The sequence below is a fragment of the Cnephaeus nilssonii genome, assembly GCF_951640355.1.
Source record: "Cnephaeus nilssonii genome assembly, chromosome: 8".
Taxonomy (NCBI): domain Eukaryota; kingdom Metazoa; phylum Chordata; class Mammalia; order Chiroptera; family Vespertilionidae; genus Cnephaeus; species Cnephaeus nilssonii.
The window spans coordinates 40,161,504-40,187,477 of record NC_137079.1 but is presented as its reverse complement, the minus strand read 5'-3'; the positions used below and the strand labels follow the sequence as shown (position 1 = coordinate 40,187,477).

Below are 25,974 nucleotides of genomic sequence, written 5' to 3'. Positions count from 1 at the left end.
ATTCCTTTATCAAGTGACATAGGTACTTACTTTTATGTTTCAAGGATCTTAAGAATTGACCCCATTAGCACTGAGAGGACTCTTTCATCTGCTATGAAGCAGCTTGTTGGTTCATACATACAATAGTGTATGCTCAAATGTAGCCATAGAATGGGTGTATCATAAAGATACTCTGGAATTAAGGAAGCTTTATTTCTGGTTTTCCTTCAGTAGCTTTCACTGTTTTTCTTTGGGGACCCAACTCAGATGACTGCATGCATAAAAATTTAATGTGTTGCTCTTTCTTCTCTTTCACTTGGGAAAGTTTACAGATGAAGGGAAGGCGCTAAGATTCTGACTTCCATGCATGTGGTCTCACCTGTCTCCATAAAGCGTTTCAAAGATCAGTGTCTGTTTTTGTCAGTGGCTATAAGGTCAGGTAGCTCTTTGTGAAGTTAATGCAATACAAATCTGAAAGTATTCAGCAAATGATGTTGAATCAACCATTAAGATTAATTTTCTTACAGGTTAAAAATTGAAAATGAGTAAGATAAGAACTTAAAATATTTTCAGGATATAAAACCTAATAAAAATTTAAAGTATGACTCATAATACAGCATTTAATTTATTTGTGTTCTATTACCAAAATTGATGTCATTGCTAACACAGATACTGTATTGCAGTAGTTCAGGATTGAGTGAAACAAATTTGAGCTGGCAGACAGCGTGACTATACTTACAAAGGTCATGCTACTCATACTAAGCTACTCACTTGAGCAAATATACATTATAACCTTGCAAAGAATCCTGGGAAGTCTGTGTTTATAATTTTGCATTTTACTCCCTATCTTTTTAGGCAAGCAGCAACTCTACCACCACCTGCTGCTCATCCTTCCTGCCCTTTCTGGTAACCCAGACCACTGAAAAGCACAGGGTATCTATGAATAAAAAAGAGAAATGATCCCCTAGATACACAAGAAAAACCAAGTATATTTGTATATATTTTTTTATTCCCAAGAAGAATTTAGCAAGTGGACCCTCTTCCCAATTAGTACCTCCACATAGACCCCTAGTCATATTCCTGAGCATTGGCTCTTAAACACTATCGGGCTGTCTGGAGGAAGAGCTCAATACTTTCATTGCCTCTGTCAGCATCGTCATGCACTATAATGTTGCTTTCCAAATCTATCTACTGCTAAATTATAGTGTTCTTGTAACTCCTGCTGTTAGTTGACAGTGACCATTGAAGAGCATACTCATAATTTTGTAGAATCCTGTTCTTTATTCCAAAAGAGTTTTTTGAAATAAAATTTTATGACTCAGAACAAAACAAAACAGAAAGCTGTGTTATTGAGGAAATAAAGTCTTAGAATAAAACAAAACATGGATTGAAAAAATACATTATCAAAAAAAGAAATATATTACAATATTAACATTTTTACACTGGCAATATACAATCTTAACAGTCTTTTTTCTTTTGCCAAATTGTTGGCAGGAAATGTTAATGATTAAATTTTTCATTTACATAAAACTCTCTTATACTGAGAGTTATTAAAATTGCTTTCCTTTTGGTATTACATTCCATTTACAAATTAGATCTTAGCTTTATGTCGTTCTCTTGAGTGTAAAAAACTTGAGTTTACTTCCAAGATAAAGGTGGGAAATAGTGCCCAAAGAAAGGAATTTGGAAGAATCTTAATTGGAAGTTGAATAATCATTTTGCTTTATAAAAAAAGTCATGCAAAGTTTGTCATACAGTTTACTTTGCTATAAATCCAAGATTTAATTCCCTTTTATTTTTCATTTAAAGACTTGGAATGTATCATAATTTGAGTTTCTGTCATTTCGCGTGAATTTTCTTCAGGGGCTGACTTCACAGCACTGGAAATTGATACACTGACTTGACGTTTCAGCATCTTCATAATCTTTCTCTTGTACCCTTTACATGCAAAGAAATATATAAAAGGGTCCATGCAGCAATTAAAGTTCATCAGGCATACAGTAAAGTGCAGAGAAATCTGGAATGACTGTCTTTGGCTACATTCCAGGAGATCAGGAAAACGAAGCTTTTTAATCATGTGCTGAATAATTGCTACATGGTAAGGTGTGAAACAGAGAATAAACACAACAATTATAAAAATTATTGTGTTGAGAGCCTTTTTGTTTATACCAGACTTCTCAGCTAGTGGGTTTTGTTTGGCAGTTTTAAAGAGTTTGCAACAGATTTGAGAATAGCAGATGAGAATAATTATGAGTGGAAGCACATATCCTATGAAACATGCACCAAGCAGAATCCAGGGAAGAGATTTTGTTTCTTCAAAGTTTGGGTATTCCATGCATGTTGTCCTTTCATTTTCCTGCTTTGACATAGATTTTATGAGTAGTGGGAGTGTTTGAGCAAATACTAGAATCCAGACAAATATGCAAATACATTTTGCATGTTCAATTCTTTTCATCTTATTGTATCGCAGAGGGTGCACCACGGCAAAGAACCGGTCAATGCTCAGGCAGGTCATGAAATTGACACCTGCATATGTATTGATGTAAAACACAAGAGCAGTTATCCTACACAGGGCCTCGCCGATTCTCCAGTCAAAGCCTAGGGCATAGTAGGCTATCCGCGTAGGCAAAGCAGTGGTGAAAAGTATATCAGAAATTACCAGATTTGTTGAATATAGGGTGGTAGAGTTGATTTTCTTCCTGTTTTGAACAATGACAACCAAGGCCAACAAGTTTCCCACAAGCCCAATTACAAAGACAATGCTGTAATGCAGAGGCATTACTATCCTGGCTGTGTTGTGGTGTGCGTAGAGGTCACAGTCATTTTCCGGAGGAGTTGTAGAGGGAGTAGTAAAATTGGTGTCCATTTTTATATCCATCAGCGGTGTTCAAGGTCTCTAGAAAAAAAACAAGAAGGCTAAGTCTAATGAAAAGCAGATTTAACTCAAAGCAATATAAACTACCTTTTATAGATCTAACTTAAAATTTTTAAGATTCATATACTTTTAAAAAATCTATGATGGGTAATATGGTTACATATATAGTAACAGGAAGAACAGAATAAGATTCATGTTTTTACATCACAATTTGGTGATTTTGGCAAAGCCCTGGGAAAGGAACTAGAACCATTTAAACAGGACGGATTTCTTTTTTGTGACAAGAGGGAGTGCAGTAAGATTTTAGGCAGAACTTTCCCCTTCTTTTTGTGAATCATTGTCTGGTTAAGAATAAATTCATGTAAAGCACCCCACATTTCAGATGAGCATAAAAGCCTGCTTTTAATGGACTTCCCCCCAAGTGCATATCACTGCCAGGAAATGAAATCAGTCACACATTTATGTAGTGAAATGTGAACTTACCACAGTGATCTGATTTGTGTTAACCTAAAAAAGTATGAGAAACAAGACAAGGTTTTGTTAGGAACTGAAAGTTAGGTTTTCTTAAAAGAAAGAAAAAGATGATGATGATGATGAAGATGACCACAACAAACATGAGAAAACTGACCAAAAAGAAGAAAAGGAAAAGAGAGAGGAAAAACTTAAGCTGCTTCAAGGGACAATTTTCAAATTAATTTTAAACTGTATTATTTCTCAGGTACCCCATTCATGCATGTAGTATACATTCACACATAGTAGCAAGCATTACATATGTGGTATTTTGTGTTCTGCTTTATTCACTTAACATGTTCCTGGATCAGTATAATCTGTCTGTCATATGTGTAAATTTTATGTAGATATTTGATGTGTATTCTACAGTATAATTTGCTTAGCTATTTCCTTGATGAACATTTGGATTATTTCCAATGCTTGTTATAAATAATGTTAGGATGAAATTTCAGGTCCTAAGTTGAAGAATAAAAAATTCCTACAGTAAAACTCTGTGTATGAGGCTAGGCTTTGATAAAACTAAGGAAGAGTTGGGCAATAAGTTCTGTGAAGTTATTTTTAGATGAAAAATAATTTTCTGGTAGGACTATCTATGTGCATGAATCTTATCTGAAAGTCACACAAAGTTAAGGGGAATTTTCAGTGTATTTAGTGATGATGATTCTCTGTGTTAAAGGAAAAGGACTCTCCCTAGCCTTACCAAGGCACTGACTGCAAATCTGCTTCTCTGACTGTGGTATTAAATGAATTGGATCTCTGCTAAGTTATTTTTAACAATCTTAAAACAGTGATTCTAACAGACAATCAGGGTTACCAGAGGATTGCACTATTGTTACAGGTGTGCATTAAATACAGTGTTGATAGGTTAATCGTTAAAATACGGAAATACAACCTAAACTAAAAGGGAACAGAAATGGAAGTAGAACTTATCAATCAACAGAAGACAGGAAAGGGGATTTACGGGGGAAAGGATAGAATGAGAATGGTAAATAGAAAACACAAAATAAGAGGGTAGAAATGTGCTACAGCAAATTTAAATGGGTTGGACTTATACATTGAAAGACAGAGACTATCAGTTTGGATTTTTAAAAATCCAGTTCTATACTACTTAGAAGAGATATAACTCAAAGTGATTCAGAAAGGCTTGGCAGAACAGGTACCAAATAGTGTGAAAAGCTAGAGTAGCAATATTAACATCAGAAAACATAGAATCCAAAGCACATTCAATATTAATAGGGATAAAGAAGGTCACTACAAAAGTTAAAAGAATAGTTTACAAAGAACATAAAAATAATCATGATTGTGCATGTAACAACAAATTTGACAGAATTTAAAAGAGAAATTGGCAAATTCACAAACTTAATGCGAGATTTTAACTAGAATATGCCAGATAAGCCCTAGCCGGTTTGGCTCAGTGGATAGAGTGTTGGCCCACAGACTGAAGGGTCCCAGGCTCGATTCCAGTCAAGGGCACGTACCTTGGTTTCAGGCTCTATTCCTGGCCCTGGCTGGGGTATGTGCAGGAGGCAACTAATCAATGTCTCTCTCTCACATTGATGTTTCTCTTTCTGTGTCTCTCCCTCTCCCTTCCACTCTCTCAAAAAAAAAAAAAAAAAAAAAAGGCAAAATATCTTCAGGTGAGGATTAACAAAAAAACAAATATCCCAGATAAAAAAGAGATTATGGACGTAGCTTTACCCACATGACTTCAAAGCTAACAGAATTTGTGCTGAAGGCTCATGACCATTATTTGCAAATATGACTATGTTACAAGGTCATCAGAGATATCTCAGAACTTCCAGAAAAAGCATCATCTGGCAGCTCACATTTTCTGTGATTCCTGTGTAACTAAATTATAAATCCACAATAAAAAAGATAAAGGATAAATCTGGAATCTAAAAAATACATTTTTAAGGAATGCCTGGGTTAAGAAATCACAATGCAAATTTTGAAGTGCTTAGTACTAAATGACAAAAATGCTACATGCCAAAACTGAGGGATATGGCTAAAGAGTTCATTGAAGATGAATGCAAAGCCTTGAATGTATTTATTTTTAAAAGGTTGAAATAGGTTAGTTAAATATATAGCTCAAGAAACTAGAAAGGAACTGAGTTTGCCCAAAGAAGGTAAAAACAAATAAAAATAATTGCAGAAATTAATGAAATAGAAAATAAAACAAAAAACAAAAAAACCCCACAATAAATATGGACTTTGTATTTTGTACAGAAAAAGGTGAAGTGATTCTTGAAAAGGAAGTCATGGGAATGATAATTGTGGAATAAATGTAGAAAAAAGCAAAAAGCTTTATCCAGTTTGTGTGAGAAGTAACTTTCCAAGAACTGAGACTAGACACGAGGGAGAAAGGAAAATTCCAGGCAAAGGCTGCATCTTAGGAACAGCAGCAAGAGCTTCTTTTATTTTTCTACTTTCTATGAAAAAAAAAAAAAATTGCTTTCTGAAAATCTCAACAGATACATGTTATTTTGAGAAATATTTCCAAGCACATTCATGGGAACTTCTTTTTAAAATACATAATGGGGAAAAAATACATTGGGAGTCTGATCATTCTCCATGTGATTATTATAGAGACTAGAGGCCCAGTGCATGAAATTTGTGCACTGGTGGGGGGGGGGCGTTGTCCCTCAACCCAGCCTGCACCCTCTCCCATCCTTGGCAGGGTCAGCTAATTCATCCTGCCCTGGAAATGCTGAGAGTTTGTGCCTTCAAAGCGGCCTAGGCTTTCAGGCTATCTTTACGTGTAAATTAACAGCCTGGGCACCACGTGGCCCAGCTTCTCCTGAGTAGGGGAATGATTCTTCCTCAGGACAACAGGGCTCCCACTTCCATGTGAGGTGACTTTCCAAATGGGAAGCCAGACCTGTGGACACCACATTATAGAACTGTAATGGAAGACCATTGAGGAGTCTTGTGCTACCCACCCTAGTCCTATGTCAATCAAAAAAAGGCCTTGCATAGTTTGGTCATGTAAATGTCATGCTTCAGAAATGCTCTTAGGTAAAGAAGAATGTAGGCTGTTTTGAAATACGTTTATTTGGATATTTAGTAACCTGTTAAAGGTTGATTTCATTAGTCAACAACTCTAGTATACTACTTTATTTCTTGCTTACATCTATCTATATTATTAATGCTATAGTTTTAGTTAATTTTATCTTTTCCAAATTGACAGAAAAATCTTTTCATGTATTTGACTATTGTTATCCTATTCTTATGTCAGTCATTCCCAATTTATTATCATCTTCCCTCAGAGACATTATTTTATACTTTTCTTTAATCATCTTAGAATTCAGTATTACTTTCCTGAACCTCGACTTACTCCATTTTTTTGTTCACCAGTAATTGTTTTTAATGCCTTTATATGTGAGGTCCTGGAAATACAGATATGATATCTTTTAATATCCGAGGGCCTAAAACTGAAAGATGAACGTATGATATTTGGAATGTGCTATTATCTGTATGAGGTGTTATCTCACTATTCTCTGCTGTGGTTTCTTCTCACACACACCAGGCTTCTGCTTGCTCTTTTCATTACAGTGCTCCTTAACCAGCCTTTGGATTGCAAATCCCCCTCTTAGCCATTCCTCTTTTCTTCATAACTCATTAACTAACTTCCTTTCTCTAATTTATTTACTTTAGAATATATTTTAAGTATTTCATATTTTCATAGTTATTAGGCAACAGCTTCTGACATGTTATTTAGGGTAGATATACCAAGTTGTACTTTAAAATACTATTGCTTGTCATTTTATGGCATAGAGAAAAGCACGAAGTGTTTGTTCTAGGTATTTTTTCCTTAGAATACTTTGAGAATTATAATTTCCTCATAATGCTTTCTAGTGAGAACATATGCGTGGTCCCTAAGCTATCCTTAATGCCCCACCCCGAGGGACATAAATAAGGACTGCAATCTTTGCCCTGAAGGCACTGACAGTAACTGGGCTGCATGAAATGTGGGTCCTTAATTCAGGTTCCACCAGAGGAACACCTTTTCTCCTAAAATTAAAGTACCTGGCAGGTACTCTGGCAACAATCTCTGCCACTTTTGTTAATAAGCAAAGGAAACCATCTCAGGATTGTCTCTGAAATACAATATTAATCCTTTCACTTACTGTTATCCAAACATGCATAAAACAAGTTATTCCACAGGGAAATACCCTCCAAAGTATTTTTACTTATGTTTTTGGAAGCTGCCTATGTATGTTTTTCTCTGGAGTTGAGTTCATTACTAATAGAGTAGCTAATATTTCTTAAGACACTATCATCTCATTTTTGCATAACCGGACATGTTGACATGAACCGGCAAGTTTTTTTAGCCACAGAAAGGAAAAAATAAAAGCCCCCTCCCCCCAACTCATTCATTAATAGTTAAGAAAAGTGTCTAAGCTCTAGTGTAACCTGTACTCTGGAAATATTTACGCTAGACACCAACTTGGAGCCTTTTTGTGATTTTTCTCAGGGCACACATAGAAGCTTTCTGTAATCCCAATCCCAGTAATTGCTTGGCAATTATTTCCTTAGCTTTTATTTGTGGCAGAAACAGAATAAAACTTCACTATATTCAAAGATTTCATAAGTGCTATAATACCAGCTTTAATTTTTGCTTTAAGATTCCTGAAAAGTCACCATTACCCCCAGTATTTATTCTCTTAGTAATCATACACCTTAAATGAAAAAGGGTTAATCTTCTGGTGATTTTGTTTATATTCAGGCCTCAGCAATGAATTGAATGGGTGAAGTCATGCTGAAATGATAATAAATAGGAGATGATTTCTCTATAAGGTGAAGTCTGCTCAAGAATGTTTACACATCGAGATGATCTGACTCAAAGTGTCCACAGTGGCATGCACCAAAGAGGAAGTTCAGGAGCACACTTTCGAAAACAACCATGAGAGCCACGGAAATGTGGATATATATACATATATATATATGAATTATATTTGAATATTGTTAAAGAATGAGTGTTTGGTCCAATTCTTTCTCCAATTTCTGTTGATAAACTGTCCTTTGGCTATTTTAGAGATAAGATTCAGGGAAATATTCTAGAGTGAGGAACAATCAGATCCCTAGAAAAGGAGGGGGCCGACACAGGCTCAGAGTTATTGGAATAAGATGGATTCTGTCTACTGAGGAAATAGGCCAGCACAGATGTATCAGGACAGCAGGCTGAGGCCCTGTCTAGTGCCCTTGAAGACACACATAAGTCATGGAAGAAAGAAATCACTGCTTCTTCTTTTCCTAGTTTTCTAAGTATTTGCCAATTACTTGACAAAGCCTCCTTGTTCTTGAAGCTGAGCCAACAGGATGTTAGCGTTCAGTCCAGTGTCACACATACTGGGGTCTAGCACTGAACCAATGATTTTTTTTTCCCCCATCTTTTTTTAGTTGACTAACTGAAATAGACAGGTGGGAAATATTAACTCCCGATTGTGGGGAAGAAACCCAGGGCACAGACAGGCTGTGACCAGCACAGGCACTGCCTCTTAGCACTCACTTCTTTGGCAAAGTTGGACTGACATTCATAGCGCTGCTACTCAACTGCTTTAATAGTACACAGCCCAGTTAACCTAGTAAAATAAACCTTTCTACACTATTAGGTGATTTTTTTTTTTCCTAACCAGCTTTGAGTCCTGCATTAATAGCTAAGACTGTGTCCTAGATGCATTTTTTGGAAGGATATAGGGAATATTGTTCAGAAAGGTGACCCACTGGCAGCTGCCTGTCCTTTCTCAGAAAGGAACCTCACACGTGCCCGAGTGTTTATAGTCGAGAGTTGTCCCTGGTCAGTGTGTTTGAAGGGACCTCACTGCCCTGCCTCCCTGGAGCTCACTTTTTCTGGCTTGTGGAAATGTGACCCAGCTGCCACCACAGCATGGTCTGGTTCTGGGGTCTGCAGAGGCCCATCTACAGGACGATTCACAGAGAACTGTTTCAAGGCCAGTGGGTGCCAGTCTGCAGTTCTTCGTGCCTCTAGTGTCCTGAGCTCAGTGGACACTCAGTGAAGACCAATTCCAGCTTCTGTAAACATTCACGTTGGAATTGATGGGACAGTGAAAGGTGCCTGACATTTAAATTATTTGGTTAAACACCCACTTGCACATCGAGGGTTTCACATGTTCCAGCTATTTTTCTTTCACCTTTCACTGATTATTTATTCCTTGTGTGGCTTTCGGTAACTTTAGTACTGACTAGGCTGCTATGAAAATTGTCAAAGTTGAAGATAAAGGAGGTAGTAATCCTAAGGACTCGAATTCTATGACATAACATTTAGGAACTGTAAGAAACAAGAATCCCACCATAATCATTTCAGTGTAAGGAAGACAAATACTGTTTTCATGAGGCATGATTTGACCTGTATGCAGGATAACTAGCTGTGTGATTTAAAAATGCTCTTTATAGTGAAGGTCTGAGTCTGTATAATCTTTATCCTCTGAGTCCAAAATGTTTCTAGAAATAATATGTACCTTTTCTCCTTAAAGTTCCAGGGAGTTTCAAGTTTTGGGTTTTGTCTCCATTATCTCATAGAAATTAGAAACATTAAATATCCTTATTTTATGCACAAACAGAATTAGGTGTCCCTCAGTACAGGCGCCAAGTCAGGGACATGGAGGCGGCCAGGACTCTTGTGTCCTCCCTCACCCACTATCTCCAATCAGCCAGCATTTCCTGTGCCTGCAGCCTCCTGACCCTCCTCTGCACCCATGGTTATGTCTGTCCTCTGCCTGTGTGTACGACTCGCACCACCTCTGCTGGCCTTCAGGCAGCCCTCACTGCTGTTTGCAGCCACTGCAGCAGTTCCCACAATGTGCTTCAGGTGACGGACGGAAAGCTTTCTGTTGCGACACACTTTCCTTCATGATTGGGCTCCACTTCCCTCTCCCACTGTGTCTCTGGCCATTGTCCCTCTTATGATGCCCTGGCTCCAGCCACACTAAATTCCTTGATGCCCTGTATTCTTGCACAACTCTGTGCCTTTCTGACATTCTTCCTTCTGTCTTGTTGCCTCCACTCCTCTGTCGTGTAATCTTACTTCCTGCTCTCCTTCAAGACTTACTTCAAAATCAGCTGCTCCTGGAAGCTTTTCTGATTTTATTCTCTCCTGCTCACTCGCAGCACCCGCAGAAAGGCAGAGTCAGGTATCCTTGCTAGGGCACTGTTCTGCAATACCATGCGTTGTTTGGGTTCTTTTTTTCTGTTTCCCACTGGTCAGTGAAGTCCTATGAGTAGAGACCATATTGTTAATTTTGTGTCTCTCTAGCTGACCCATAATTGATGCTCAATAAATACCCATTAGCCCTGGCTGGTGCAGCTCGGTTGGTTGGAGCGCCGTCCCATGCACTGAAGGGTCAGGGCACATACCCAAGTTGAGGGTTCCCGGTCAAGAAGGGGCGGGGCGGGGGGGGGGAATAAGTTGACTTAAATAAAGGAATTCATTAATTTGTAGCATATTTTAAAATAAGGTCAGGGCACATACCCAAGTTGAGGGTTCCATCCCTGGTCGGGGCTCACGCGGAGGGCAACTGATTGATGTTTCTCTCTCACATCGGTGTTTCTCTCTCCCTCTTCTTTCCTCTCTCTAAAATCATTTTTTTAAAAAGAAGAATAGCGCCCTAGCTGGTTTGGCTCAGTAGATAGAGCGTCAGCCTGTGGACTAAAGGGTTCTGGGTTCGATTCTGGTCAAGGGCACATGTCTGCATTGCGGGCTCGATCCCCAGTAGGGGGTGTGCAGGAGACAGCTGGTCAACGATTCATCATTGTTTCTATCTCTCTCTCCATCTCCCTTCCTCTCTGAAATCAATAAAAAAATATATATATAAAATAAAAAAATAAAAAGAAGAATAGCAAAACCCCAGTTTTCTTGATCCTCAGTCAAGGGTTCTTTAGATTAACGTAAGCTCTTGACTAATAACAGTAACCAGTGTTATTAAGCACAGACTACTGCAGGCACTGCCCTGGGCACTCTACATATATTCGCATAAATCCTCACAAAACTTTCTCAGATCAGTTTGAATGGATGAAACAGTGCACTTCTGTGAAGATCGAGTTGTTAAGTGTCAGAATCAATCCAGGCAGTTTGGCTGCAGTAATCACGCTCAGTGCCATACATTTTCTTCCTGGCTCCTATTTCCAGGATGATCTAATGTTATTGGTAGAACACAAGTAAACTAGGAAGACATCTCAAAACTTTACCGCAAGAGAGAAGAGGAGGGCTAGGGAGACAAGAAGGGGCGGGGCAGGCGGGGGGGGGGGGGGGGAATAAGTTGACTTAAATAAAGGAATTCATTAATTTGTAGCATATTTTAAAATAAGTAAAGGTTTTAGAAATGATTTTAGATTTTACTATTTTTAACAATATTTCTATGAAGCCATTTGGACTGAAATTTCTGTTGAAAGAAAATGGTGGCTACCCAAGATAGCTTTTATGTTATTAATTTATTTTTATAGTACTTTTAAAGTATTTGCAGATATTTGACAAAATGTTTTTATTCTTCTCTTTGGGCTTTTAAGACACAACAAGGATCTTTGTTAGCTCTACAGTGTTCACAGGATTTTCACATGCGTTATCTCGTCTTGTGCTGAAGCCTATATTTCGCAGACTTCTTGGGAGGCTAAGAAACTGAACAGACTTGGGGGTACTACACATCCTCAGCACATACCACACCCTAGGGCCTGTTACAGCTCCAGCAGGCCCTTAACTGTAGCAGGGAGAACAGCATGGTTTGTACACTCCTTTACTGGGTGCTCAGCTCTTTATTAAAATGTAAACTTCTTAAGGAGGATGGCTTTATCTTATACAACACTTTCATCCCATAGAGTGTTTCAGAACTGTCCTATAATAGATATCATAAATGCTTATGGAATACATAACTGAGTGAAAGTCATATAGTGACCTGAGTTAATATTTATTCCATTAAATGTCTGGTCATGTTATTACTGAAAAGTTCTCGGAAGCTAGTTGAAAGTAATTTATAAAGAAATTACCACCACCACCACTTGTTAGGTGAGCATGTGTGTGAGGATGCTTTGCAGAGTGGTGTGCTCTCTGCAGTGTTGTGTTCAAAAGGACAATTAAACCCCAGAGAGAAAACATGCACTGAAATAATACTAGCCAATGCAGAGTCCAGACAGTGGCGCAGTTAGATTTATAACCGTACATAGACTCAGTCTGTGTGTAAAATATTCCATCAAGACCTGAAAATAAGTTCAAAAAATGCTTCTCACAGAAGTGATAGGGCCAGGAAACTTGGCCTGTTGGAGTCCTCCTTTAGCAGTTGATGGGCAGAAGGAGGAAGAATAGTGATACAGACAGTTTCCTAGCAGTTAGTCTGAGAGCCAGCGTTATAAGGACTTGGCGATGGTATTACTCCACACTTTACAAAAGAAGCAACTGGTGCCGGAGATGTCCGATGACTTCCCAAGGCCACACAGCTCAGGTTTGAGCCTGACTCCAGAGCTGGGCTCGTAACCCCTGCACTATATTATGCTTACAGTGACACCTCAAGAAAACTCAAAACCACACCCTCCTTTGGAGGAAGTTTCCTCATAGTTTAGATTTGTTAAAAGTTCCTGTTACCTTCATTCCAAACCTGGGCATAAATATTGGCAAAACACTGCATATAATTCATTGTTTTGTGATTTTTTTTTTAAGCACATACAAGTTTTAGAAAAAAATATGGAGGCATGTTTAGCCTTACTGATCATCAAATGAATATAAAGCAAACAACAGAGATATTCTTTTTTTTTTTACTTATCAGATTAATGGTTTATATTTAGAGTTGAAACAGTGAAGCCCAAACTGCCACTGATCAGAGGGTAAATTGGTAAAATGTTTTTATAAACCAAAAACATCAGTTTATATCAAAAGAAATAATAGAAGTATATAAAAAAGACTTTTTGTATGTAGATATGTGGCCAAATAGTAAAATGTTACAACTCTTTTCTTTTAAATTGTGCTGAATAACTTTTATATATACAATACATTTAAGCGTAGGGATATCTTATCTTAAAATAGCTTTGCTCCTTTCCCTTCGTATTAAAGCATCCTGAAGTTTTGGCATTATTTGCCAATATTTACTTGATACTGTTCTTTTGTAATTGTGAGTTCACACAGAAATGCAAAGTAAGCCTATTTTTTGGCAAAGATGTTTCTGGCACAATCCATTGCTTTCACCTAGCTTAATACTAGCTGATCAGAACTGCCAGTCACTAGAGAGTTTAAACTATATTAATAAATCATTTTTTGCTAGAAATGTTTATAGCTTGTTATTGAATAGATTCTTTCCCTTTACCTGTACCTTAAGTAGGCTTGCAAAGTTTTTCATAACTCAAAAGATTTTGTTGCAAAAGCAAAATTTGTAGCACTTACCTCTCGGTGACTTTTTCGGGCCCCTGTGCAGTCGAAGTCAGGATTTGATCAAACTGAAGTAGGTTAACCTTGGCATGTTGTTCTCAGAGAGATTATGCAGACATCCTTTTATGGTGGTGACTTTTTTTCTGTCACCCTGTGACTGAGCATAGTAACTTAGCCTCATGTGTGCGTGCGTGTACACTTTTTTTAAAAAAAAATGGGAAGTGAAATTTTTCTGTTAGTGATTTTTTTTTTTAATAGTTATCCAAAAACCCCTTGGAATTTATGAATTGCTGATATCTATGGAACTTTATAAATTTTTCTATAAAGATGTAAGTATTTAAAAAATTATGTGAAAGAGACTGAAGCAGTAGACTTTAATCAGGAAAATCAATGAATCATAGTTACTGGTGATGTTATATCTATAGTCAGTGTAAAATTATGAGTTTTTAAATGTCTTAAGGGGGAAAGAATGTCAACTTTGACAGTTTTGTCTAAGCTTATGAGAAATTTGCTCAACAGCTTATGAGAAAGAAACAAGTTTTTGTGGTGAGTAGGAGAAAGATGCTCTTTTGCATATATACAGAGATTAGTTAATGTTTTTAGGCAGAAGGCTAACTTGACTGAAGCAGTGGCTGCATGGACACAGGAATGACAAGGGAAAAGTTGAAGGGGGCATTTTGCAGTTAAAATTCAGCCTCTTGTGAACAGGGTAAAGGAGACCTATGCTGTCCACCTTAGTTTTAGTTGACTGTTTAAATCAACAGTATAACATGGCTATCTATCTGTAAGCTAAATTAAGTAAAATATAGTGCTCAAAACAAAAGAGGTGATATTTACACTTATCCAGGACCAATCTGGCCATTCTCATTCAGCTCTGGGTGCCGCATTTTACAAAGGGCACAGATGACTTAGAGCGTGCCTGAGATCTGAGGGGTCTGGATCCTAGGTCTTAGGAGAAATGATTGAGTAGACTGAGAATGTTTAGGCTTAGCAAGGGATGTGATCGCTGTTATCATGCATTTGGAAAATGTCTTGTAGAAAAGGGTTTAGGTTGCATATGTCAGTCTTCCTAACTCCAGAGAAGGAAAGCCAATAAAAAGAAACTACTGGAGACAATCTTCAAATCAAAATATGAGTTTAGTTCCCAAAAGTTAGCATCATAAAAACATGGAGTAGGCTGTTTCTTATTTACTAGTAGATGCTTGCATAATCTGGATGACTATTTTGAAAGATTCTGTAGAGAGTATTGAATCATTTGGTAGGAATTTGTGGCTCTGTGACCTCAGAGGCCCCCCTTTTTTTTTAAGAATCTGTCAAAATAGCCTCTCAGAGGTATTATTCAATTTAGAAGCTTAATTAGGTTCTTCCTAGCTCTAAAATGCTGAGAACTGTGGAGAAACCTTGTCAAACAGAACATTTCTTTGGGCCTCTGCCCCACAGTCTATAAAATAAAAATCATTGAACTAAAAATGGTCAACAAGATAATTCCCAGTTCAAAAAGATCCAATGAGGGGAAAGAGGAGATTTTATGATTTGATGGATAAATATGATAAAATATAGTTCCTTTAAACTTTGGATTGGAGAATACTTGAAGTTTTTGAATTTGTTGAAAGGCCATTCTGATGGGATGTGTTGGTTTTTAATTTTGAAATCATTTTTATTAAGTAAAACATTGTTATACAATGAATAACTCACCTAGGTAAGGTAAATGTACCTAGAAAACTGGATGTACATCTTTTTTGGTATTAGAATAGTCAAGTATATAAAGAAGAGGTGATAGAGTAATTGTCCTGCAAGATGCTGTTGAGTTTCAGGGTAAGATAATTTCATGAGTTCACAAACCTGACCTGACCCAGTGTCTGGCACTTGGGTGTTTAGTGCTTGGGGTTTTCCCAGCATTTGTTGTTGTAGATGCCTGTTGACTTAATATTTTTATTGTTGTTGAAAGTTACCAGGATTTTTTTAGTTGTACTATAAAAGTACAACTTTTTCTTATACATATACGTCCTTTTCTGTATAAGAGAAAAGGTAGACATTTGTGATCTGAACTGTTTGTTTGTTCTGTTGAGTATAGTTGTGAGTATATAGTAGATAACAAATATTAGTGGAAAAGTGAATCGATTCTTTATAACCTGTTTTCCTTTTTTCTATACTTTAGCCTCACATGCTTAAGCCAGATAGGGCTTCCAGAAGTTAGCTATTCACAACGTGAAAAAGGTCAAGTTGAATTCATTGTTGACAGTATAAAGAACAGATGTTGTCATAAAATAAGGAAAAGAAAAACTGGCCAATGACTAATAGCATGATATTTTGTGAAGTCTGTGTGTATAGAAATAGCAATGGAAAATTTCTACAAAACAACCTATATGACCATGGTCTGAAATGTGTGCTTCTGTATTATGGGTGTATGTGGTCTGGTATTTAGTCATAATTGAAAACTACACAGTGATTAATAACTTCTAAGGAATTTTAAAACTTCTATTGGTATATAAGACATAAACTGTGGTCATTAAAATTCCTATCCATATTTTTTTAGTTTACATTAAAATATAACTTCAAACAAGAACTCTGCTTCAGATTTTTTATTATAACATCACTATTTACACTTTATTGCTGAATGTAAACAGAAGAATTTCTGTAACTTAAAGAACATGCTCTGTGGTGAGAGATCTCAAATGTAACCAAAATAGAGTTCTCTTATTATTGCCAAGAGACCAACAGGCCATGTTTTGAGCATATATATGAAATCATGTATTTTAATCCTGTTAAGAACAATAAAACAAGGAAAGGGGCTTTTTCTTTTTTTTTTTAAGCAAAAGGCAAATTCATTTATTCAGCAAATATTTATTGAGCAACTACTTTGTGCCAGGCAATGTTCTAGATCGTGGGGATAAACAGCGAAAAAAATTGACAGAAATCCCTGCCCTGGTGGAGCCCATTCTAGTCAATGAGACAGATGAGAAACAAGTCACATAGCAGAGTAGCCAGTTACAGGTGCTATGGGGAAAGGGAAATAGAGCGTGCCCAGTGGGGATGGGGCTGTGAGGTGTGGCAGGGGCTGCAGTCTGGAATGGGGTGGTTGGGGAGGGCTTTTCTCAGAATGTGTTATTCGAGTAGAGACCTGGAGGGTGGCGGGGAGTAAGTATGTCCTTATCTGTGTGAAGTGGGCCAGGAGAAGGGGAGAGCACATGCACACGCACTGGGCACCGAACGCCTAGTCCTGCTTGAGTGAGGTGCACCCTGGTCCCATGTGGCTGGATAAGCAAGAGTGAGTGGTAGGGAGACCAAGTAGTAGAAGATCAGGGTTGAGGTGGGATGCAGTCCTGACTTTGGCTTTTACTTAAGGGTGGGGAATCACTGGAGGAATGGCTAATTTATACTTTTTCATGAAAAGAATGCATAGCTGCTTAGTCAACTGTGTTTGGGTTCAGATGATTTGAATTGGGGGAGGGGGGACCAAACAGTTCTTTTGTGTAGAATTGAGAATGACAGTTTAAATAAATCTCTGCTTATTAAATTGCTTTGTTCATTTATTTTAACCCAACAAATAATGAGGGTCTATATTAGGCACTAGGGAAGGATGCAACACTAAATAGAACATGGTGCTTTCTCACAGAATTAATAATCTAATGGTAGTTTTTTTAAAACCCTATATAGTTCAAGTCTGTATCATACAACTGTTCAAGAATAAGGGTAATTTCATTGCCCCTAATTTAATGAGTTCCTATGCTCTGTTAAGCACTGAGCCAGATGCTAGGAGGACCAAGGGATGCATTTCCTTCCCTGCCATGAGGTATGCTCAGTCTAGAAGGAGGACCAAATGAGTGAGGCATTCATGACTGATCCGTTGTGCTGGCTACATACCTCTGCTGCCCTATCCCTGTCGTCCTCCTCACAAGATTGCGAGAGGCTGCATCTTATGCATCTTTGTGTCTCCAGACCTGACCCAGTATCTGGCACTTGGGTGTTTAGTGCTTGGGGTTTTCTCAGCATTTGTTGTTGTAGATGCCTGTTGATGCTGCTGCCATTAGTCACATTTGCAGTATACATTTGCTTTTGTTTTGTTTTTAACATTAGAATTGAGAGAACAGTGAATGATTTTTATTAAATAATACTATCTCTATCAATGATGAGATAATGTACAAGAGGCCAAGAGAGTCCTGTGTTTCTACAGAAAGTGTAGTGAGGACATTTCTTTGTGGAAGTGAAGACTATTTCTTGCATTTTCTTATGGTAAAGAAATAGTTCGTTATACTGATGCCACACACCCCAAAAAATGGGAAAATAAAAAATGGACAGAGTAATTAAGCCAGGTGTTTAATGGATAATGGGTGCTAGTGTGTGTCCAAACGCACTCGTGTTGTCTGCCTAGCCCTTGTAAGAATGTGAGTTTGCCGTCCTGGAGCTAATTCCTTGAGGTCAGCGACTGCTTTTTACTCATAGATATAAGTGGAGCTCCTGTACCTGGCCCACTGCCTCTCACAGGGTGCCTAGGTGATTCATTGAAACAGTGAAACTGAGGTAGCTTTGAGGGCAAAGAAGAGAGCTACTCACCACCAAGAGGAACTGGAGAAATCGCTGAAAAGAGTTGAGTGTCCTCAACTGGAAAGTGAGAAGGACATTTAGGTTGAAAGAATAACCTAAATCAATGAATAGTCAAAAGAGCCTAGTGTGCCCAGGGAGCACCTGTGGGGGCTGAGAATGAGAGGGAGGGGCCAGATTAGGGGAACAGAGAGGATTCACTTGTGGGAAACTACACTGGAATTGGAGGGCTTTGCTATTTCATGCTAATATTTCACTTTCCTCTTTGGATACTGGGTGTCTGTGAAAGAAAGTGTTTTAAATAGGTGTGTGGCATGATCGGAGTTGTGTTTTGAAAATACTGTTAATGTTAAGAGATGGATTAGAGCGAAGACTTTTAAGTCTCGTGGCTTGTGACTTTTTAATATGTCCAGGTGAGGGTATCAAATTGAGTTTCATAACCCAGGTGAAGGGACAGGCAGACAGTCTGGGACTCACTTCACTTTCTTAATTCTAGCCATAGAGGCTTGCGATTATACAAGCAAAGACTGGAGCAAGAAGAAAAGACTATAAGGGAACCCTAGAGAGGGTATAAGAGTGGTAGAAGAAACTTAGGGAGACCAGCAAGAAACAATGTTTAAGTCAAAATGAGGAAGGAATTTGAGGAAGGTAGGGGGCAGGAGTGAAAGGGATGTCAAGTGCTGTGGTGATATATGGACAAAGTCTGAAGTGAGGCTTTTGGACTTAATCACGATGCATTATAATGTGTATTGCTTTTGGTTTTTCTTGTCTCTTTCATTAGATTTTAAGTCATTCATGGGAAGAATCATAGCACCAACTTTACATTTTCTCACAATGCCTGACAATTAATTAGTAGATGCTAAACCACTTTTTTGCAATAGTTTTGGGATAGTTGACAAGGATTAAATTTAAAGAATGTTATATACAGTGCAAATTATTTCAGATATGATGCCCATATAGAAGGCAAATTGTGTATGTTTATCTAAGACCATGCTTTCATACTGAAGTAAAATTTTAAGCAGTGTTACATCAAATACATATTAGCCATTGGTATTTTTAAATGGAGTGTTATACTATAGTGATTTTTCTTTATTTGTTTGCATAGCTTGGCACCTGTGTTTGCTCTGTTTGTACCATTTTACTGCTCCATACCGAGAGTCCAAGTGGCACATATTCTGGGCCCGTTGTCCATCACAAACAAGACATTGATTTATATATTGGGACTGCAGGTATAGTATGCATTTTTATGTTCACATTTCTTTAACCAGATCTTTTTTTTTCTTTTTTTCTTCTTTTTTTTGGTCTTTTTCTCATTTGATCTCCTTGAAAACAATGTTTTTTCCCATAAGTTTGGCTTTATGATCTATATCAAATGTTCAAAGGAAGTGTTACCGAATGAGAACATCAAGGTATATAAGGTACTAGAATACTTTCATAGCTTTTAGAATCTGATAAGAGCTTTCACTGTAATTCATATCAGTGGAAAATATTTTAATTGTACAATTGCGTATAAGTACTTTCTCAAAATCATAGTATGAAGTGGAAACAAATGAGAAGCGTCAAAAGATGGAAAGTGGAAAATCACTCTCAAAATTAATTTATTGAATATGGTGTCACAAATAAAGCTCCGAAGAAGAAACCAGATATGCTTTACTAACTCAAGCTTTGGGCTTTGCTATAAGCATTGTCAACTTTACAACTTCTGTGTCGCATAGGCATAACAGCAATGTCACCACCTGCTAAATGGTTTGATATGAAGACCATTAGGGTATTTATTATTTGACTTAAATTGAAAAAGGTTATTATTATCAGTATTCACAAAATATTGATTACTTTTTTCTGGGCTCCAGGCCCATTGATACCTATGATTTTCAGTTTTCTACCTGTAATACTAGTACTTGTCACTTTTCTTGCACTCACAGCTTTTGATATAAAACTTTCATTATTCTATTTTCTGTGGTACCATGTGTAGCTTGGCCTTTTGATCCACTCTTAATACTCATAACATTCCTTTTCCCACATATATCAAACCGAAAAGTAGTGTCTCTGTAAAATGCCCTCCTCCCTCCCCTTTTAACCTTTAGCATTTCCTCTAACTTCTCTAGTCTGCTCTCACGTGTTATCAATGGCTCATCTGGGGTAGGTGTTCTTTTGATCACTTTTACAACCGTTTCTCATGAAATATGTTTATTCCTCATCTCTCAACCTGCATTGTGTTACAGTCTCCCTATCCTTCCTAATATTCATATAACCTAGTAGCTTATTTCTGCAGTTACTAGGATGTGCTGTAGCATGTTTTGGGGTGTTTTTTTTGTTTTGTTTTGTTTTGTTTTTTCTTTTTTACGATATTACATCAGAAGGCAGAAAGCAGTGGTAGAAGAGAGCCCTGGACCTGGGGCAGGAAACCCAAGTTCTAGTTCTAATGTGTCTCACTAGCCTGTGACTTGGGTCAAGTCATAGAAGTCTTCTGAGCCTCATGTTGACTCTATAGTTCCTTCCAACTCTAATGTTATAGACCATCTTTGAGAGTGAAAAACATTGTTTTATTAATTATGGAGTAGAAATTCAATGGAGCATTGTATAAAGTCTTTGGAGCCAAAGTGACTTGGTTTAATTACTTGCTCTGATAATTATTTGCTTTGTCTATCACCTTTTCTGAGCCCCCATTTTCCTATATGTAAAGTGGGGATTATATCTATCTTACTGGGTCATTTGAAAGATTAGAGATAATAGTATTGAGTGTTTAGGGTAATCTGAACAGATAATAAGAACTAAGTCCATTGGTTCTTATTAATTAATAATTTATGTCTCTCTAGCTACCACCTTTGGTGTTCTGAGATTATTTTGTGTGTTTTTTGTTTGTTTGTTTTGGTGAGGTAGAAGTTGGTATCAGAAAGTAGAGATGTAGATGCTTTAGTAGCGTTTTGATAAACTCTGAAGTCCTTAACATGAATGGTATCAGGGTTCTTCTTGCCTATCCAGTATAAACTCCCACCCCTCCTTTGAAGTGAGTATCAACCCGTTATTCTCAAAGTTCTTATTTCCTCTCTCCCTCACTCCCCTCTAAATCTTTGCACATGTTTGTTTCTGTTCCTTTCTGTCTTCCACACCACAGCTTCTTGGAGCCACAGACATTTGATGAATGAATGACTTTAATCACTATCAGAAGTACAAAAATGTTTGTGATGAGTTATTTAAGTATCAAATGGCTTGGGAGGCAGTCATGTAATGCCGTATGCTAGGGACTGGGGAGGATGAAATGAAGTGAATTGTGATAACCTGTAGTTGAGGAGTGAGAAAACATACACACTGTCAAAACATACAGAGACTCAGTTGGGACTAAAAAAGCAATAAAATGAGGGGTTTAAGAGTCCAAAGGAAATAATTTTTTATTAACAGAATTAATGATACATTCATCTTTCTCATGTATGAGCCATAGTAGCATGGAGCCATCATAAGCACAGGGCTGTTGAGCCAGACCACTGGGGTATATATTCACAGCTACACCACCCACCAGCTCTTTGACTTTCAGCAAATTATGTAACCTCTCTGTTTTCTCATGGGTAATATAGAGTTAATAATAGAACTTACCACTCAGGGTAATTAGGAGGATTCAGTAAGTTTAATGTATGAAAAGCATTAAGATCACAGCTTGGCACAAAATTGCTATGAAAGTGTTAACTATTTTATTATTCTTTATATTTTTTAGAAGAAAACTACAGAAAAATATTTTCTTTTAAATAAAATAATTCTCATCCTTGTTATTATCAGTCATTTAAACTGAAAAATAATTCGTGGTAGATCAAAGGATTAAATTTTAGATCAAGGGGTTAATTTTAAAGTAGCAACCAGCATTCATTTCTACTTAAACTAGCAAGCGCAAAGCCTTTGACTTGTGCTTTGTGGCCTTTGACTTGTGCTTTGTCATTGTTTACCTTTGTGTCTGTCTTCTTTCTATGTATATTTTTTTTCCATGTATCTTTTTTTCCCCCGTGTATCTTGGTATAAATGTGTAGAACTTTGAGGTTTCCATCCAGCACAGTCTCAGCAATGAACCTGGGTATCCTGCTCTTTCTGTCTGAGCAGAAGTACTTAAATTCCTGAGCTAAAGATTTAAATGTGAACAAATACTAGGTTACAAGTCTTTACTTGCTTGCAGGAATCCTTAAAGATGTCTTACGACTTTTTTTTTTAACCCTGAGCACAACACTTGGATGTAAATGATTTAGAAAGCAAAGGGAGAGATTTCATGAGGTTTAATTCTAGTTACTTTTGCCATTAATTAACTTGGATATCACTACTTAGTTTGCTCTTCCTTGGAGGAACCGGAATGAGAATATCAACTGTTACACAGAGTAGCATTGAACATGGACCTATATACTTGAGATCTTCACATCTAAATTTAGAGTAGCAGTGATGAGAAATTAAAATGAGAAAATTATGTGAGCTAATATTGCATGTCATTTAACATCAAGCATTGGATGTGACTGCTTATTTTTTATATTGTTATTTCTAATAATTCCTTTATATGTGGTATTTTACTTAACTAATCTACATTTGTAAATGAGAATATGCATGAATTTTACTTACTTTTCTTTTCATGGGAGTGGGTCAGGTTCAACCAATGCATTTTAAGCTATGAAAAGTGGAGGTCTTGGTTAAAAAGAGAAAAATTAATGTATTATTTTCTTTTAAATAATGAAATTGATATTTATTAATTTTCTATTTATATTATGATATATAAGTAATTCTTAACATAAATGGTTATGATTTTAATTATGTAAACATTAGTATGCTGTGACTGGCAGTTGAATTTAATTTTTAGTTGCCTTTTTTTTCTTTTATAGCTTTTCACCTCTGGTTCCTACATCTGGATTGTAGCCATAAGTGGACTTGTAAGTGTGATTCCTTCCCCTCCCTATTCCCTCTCTTTTCTGAAGAAACTTTAGGGAAAATGTCATATTTAGATTGTTGGTCATATTCAGTTATCTCCAACATTTTTTAACCATATTGGGTTCTGTCTCAATGCTACTTCCTTAGTGATAAAAAATGGCTGATTACATGGACAGTTGAGGTGAAGGAGGCCTATTTGTCTTAGTTTTCAAGGTAACTTTGATGCAAGTTTTAGCTGAGTTTCTTGTCAGTGTTATTTTAAAATCAGATTAGTAGTTGAACTCATAGTAGGAAAGAAATGACAGAAAAAGAAAATGAAGAAGTTGGGTTTACTAAAAATAATAAGAGGCATTCTTCTTGTTTTGTTAAGAGACTTTGTCATGCAAGGGAAAAAAAAACAAGGCCAAGTGGAAAGTCAGGTGGATTGGAACTGACAAAAGATTCATTGGGGTGTGCGGCCAGAGAGGGAGAAGTGAATGAGCCTGAGGATTGGGGTGGTGTCCTCATTCTTTGTGCTAGAATGTCTTCACCTCATCCATCCCCATGCTGCATTTGTCTTAAGCTCTACTTATGAGGTATTTAAAGAGACATCTAGAACATAAAATTCAAATTTACTTTTCATCCATGACTTAAATTTGAACTCTCAAATTTATATTTATGTTTATAAGTTTATAACTATACTAGCGTTCCCGTTGCAGGAAAAATCCTGCAATAGGGTTTCCTGCTGCACTCTACCCAGCCCTGCCTGCTCTCCTCCCTTGTCCCCCGCCCCGCGTTCTCCACGTTCTCCACCAGCCCCCCTGCTTTTCTAACTTCTCCGCCAGCCCACTCTCCTTCCTTCTCCCCTGGCCCCGCCTCCGCTCCTCCCTTCTCCCCCGCCCCGCCTTCTCCGCCAGCCCACTCTCCTTCCTTCTCCCCTGGCCCCGCCTCCGCTCCTCCCTTCTCCCCCGCCCCGCCTTCTCCGCCAGCCCGCTCTCCTTCCTTCTCCCCTGGCCCCGCCTCCACTCCTCCCTTCTCCCCCGCCCCGCCTTCTCTGCCAGCCCACTCTCCTTCCTTCTCCCCTGGCCCCGCCTCCGCTCCTCCCTTCTCCCCCGGCCCCGCCTCCGCTCCTCCCTTCTCCTCCCCCCCACCCCCGCTTGCTTGCTTCTCTGAAGCTTTGCTCCCTTCTGCAGCTCTTGGCTTCTTTCTACGCTGTCTTGATATGCAAATTAGCCGCCATCTTTGTTGGGGTAATTTGCATATTTGTCCTGATTGGTTGGTGGGCGTGGCTTGGCTGGTGGGCGTGGCGAAGGTGCGGTCAATTTGCATATTTGTCTATTATTAGATAGGATGGAATATAGTTTTAATTTCTTTCTGGGAAGCATCAAATAAAGTTATAAAATGGATTCATAGTAATATATAAACATCAAAGAGACCTTTGGAAATAACTATGCATTCTACTATAGACATTTTCATTTTAAGTGAGTTATCACTATAACTGGTTTCCTGGTGAATGGTATTTTGGGCTACGTGTCATTACTTTAAGCCTGATCACTTCTCCCCTTTATGCTATGTATATTCCTTTATGTTTATTCTTTTCATATACAATTTAAGCCTTCATTCCCCAGTTTCCAGCCAAAATTCTGGGTATTGAAGTCACTTTGTTTCCCTCTCCATAAGATACCTGATTTGCTTTAGGACCACAGCACTGAACTCCACTGTGAGGTCTTTGAACCATCTGAGCCACCTGGTATTCTTAAGACTTGTGGTGACTTAAAGACAGCCTGGCGTCAGAATGAATCCATGGGCACAATTGCCAGGCTCTCCCTAGTCTAATGTCATTCCACTTGAACTACTAGTATGATAGACAGCTACTTAACTAGCCTGTGGAAATAGATAGCTCATTGCTTTCATCATTAAAGCAGCATGAGAATTTACTGTTTTGTTCATGATACATTTTTTTTCTCTTAGCAGTGATGGTTTCACTCCTGTTTTGGATATTTTTCTAAAACATTCAAGAATTTGTGAAGTGGGAGATGAGGACAAATATGTGATACCTTAATCAATAAAGAAATTAATTAAAAAAAAGAATTTGTGAAGTAACATATCGTATACTATTTCATCATGTTAATTTACTATTGATTGATTTGCTCTCATTATCCAAATACTTCTTTAATAACTCATTATGTGATTCAGTTTTAAGATATCTCATTGTCTTTTTTTAATTCTGTTTTCAGACTCCTGGTTTTAAATTAAGAGCTTGCTGACACCTCAGATAGTTTCATTTTGTGACATTCAATACTCTAGAATTGGCAGTTGCATCTCTTTTAATCTTTTTAAAATCTAAAATACACATGTGAAGGCACAGGTTTTTTTCAGTACACATGCTTAACAGGTAATAAGTGCTGTTTTAATTTTTTTTTTTAATCAGAAGTTTAACAAATTTTTAACATAAAATTCCCTTGTTTCAGAAGAATATATAGAATTACACAGTATTTGGAATATAATTTCCAGATAAATTTAGCACTTAAATAATCCCACTATTAATAAACACTTCTGAGCCAAATTAATTTTCACTTTTTACAGTAATTAATTCAGCCAATGTTATTGACCTCTCACCATGAACACAAATCTGATAAATCTTCATAGTATCATCTGATTATTATTCCACCATAATCAGATGATACTATGTTTATTTCAAATGATTAATATTAGTGAAAAAAATCATATCCAGTTTTTCTTCATGATGTACCATATATCAGTGCTTGTTTTGAACTTAATATTTCTGACTTTTTTCCATAAAAACACATTTTATTATGACATATTTAAT

General features: G+C 37.4%; 2 protein-coding genes across 3 annotated transcripts in view; one reads left to right on the top strand and one right to left on the bottom strand.

Annotated features, from left to right (window-relative positions):
* UBAC2 (UBA domain containing 2) overlaps positions 1-25,974 on the top strand; it is a 185,828-nt gene that overhangs the window by 90,433 nt on the left and 69,421 nt on the right. Inside the window, exons 5-6 of the mRNA XM_079779148.1 lie at positions 19,378-19,501; positions 23,120-23,167. Coding sequence (XP_079635274.1) covers positions 19,378-19,501; positions 23,120-23,167 — 172 coding nt within the window. The remainder of the gene's footprint in view (positions 1-19,377; positions 19,502-23,119; positions 23,168-25,974) is intronic.
* Positions 1,146-13,911, bottom strand: GPR183 (G protein-coupled receptor 183). Of its 2 annotated transcripts, XM_079778971.1 has the most exons (3): positions 13,746-13,911; positions 10,434-10,596; positions 1,146-2,875 (listed from the first exon to the last, which is right to left on the bottom strand). In XM_079778971.1, exon 3 carries the CDS (start codon positions 2,855-2,857, stop codon positions 1,772-1,774), a length of 1,086 nt encoding a protein of 361 aa, XP_079635097.1. In that variant the 5' UTR covers positions 2,858-2,875; positions 10,434-10,596; positions 13,746-13,911; the 3' UTR covers positions 1,146-1,771. The 2 variants fall into 2 exon arrangements, with proteins under 2 accessions (XP_079635097.1, XP_079635098.1); XM_079778972.1 differs by lacking the exon at positions 13,746-13,911 and having other exon boundaries at positions 10,434-10,669.

Bases quoted from the DNA above. Each gene is read 5' to 3' on its own strand.
- GPR183 (XM_079778971.1), bottom strand. From the start codon at position 2,857: ATGGATATAAAAATGGACACCAATTTTACTACTCCCTCTACAACTCCT.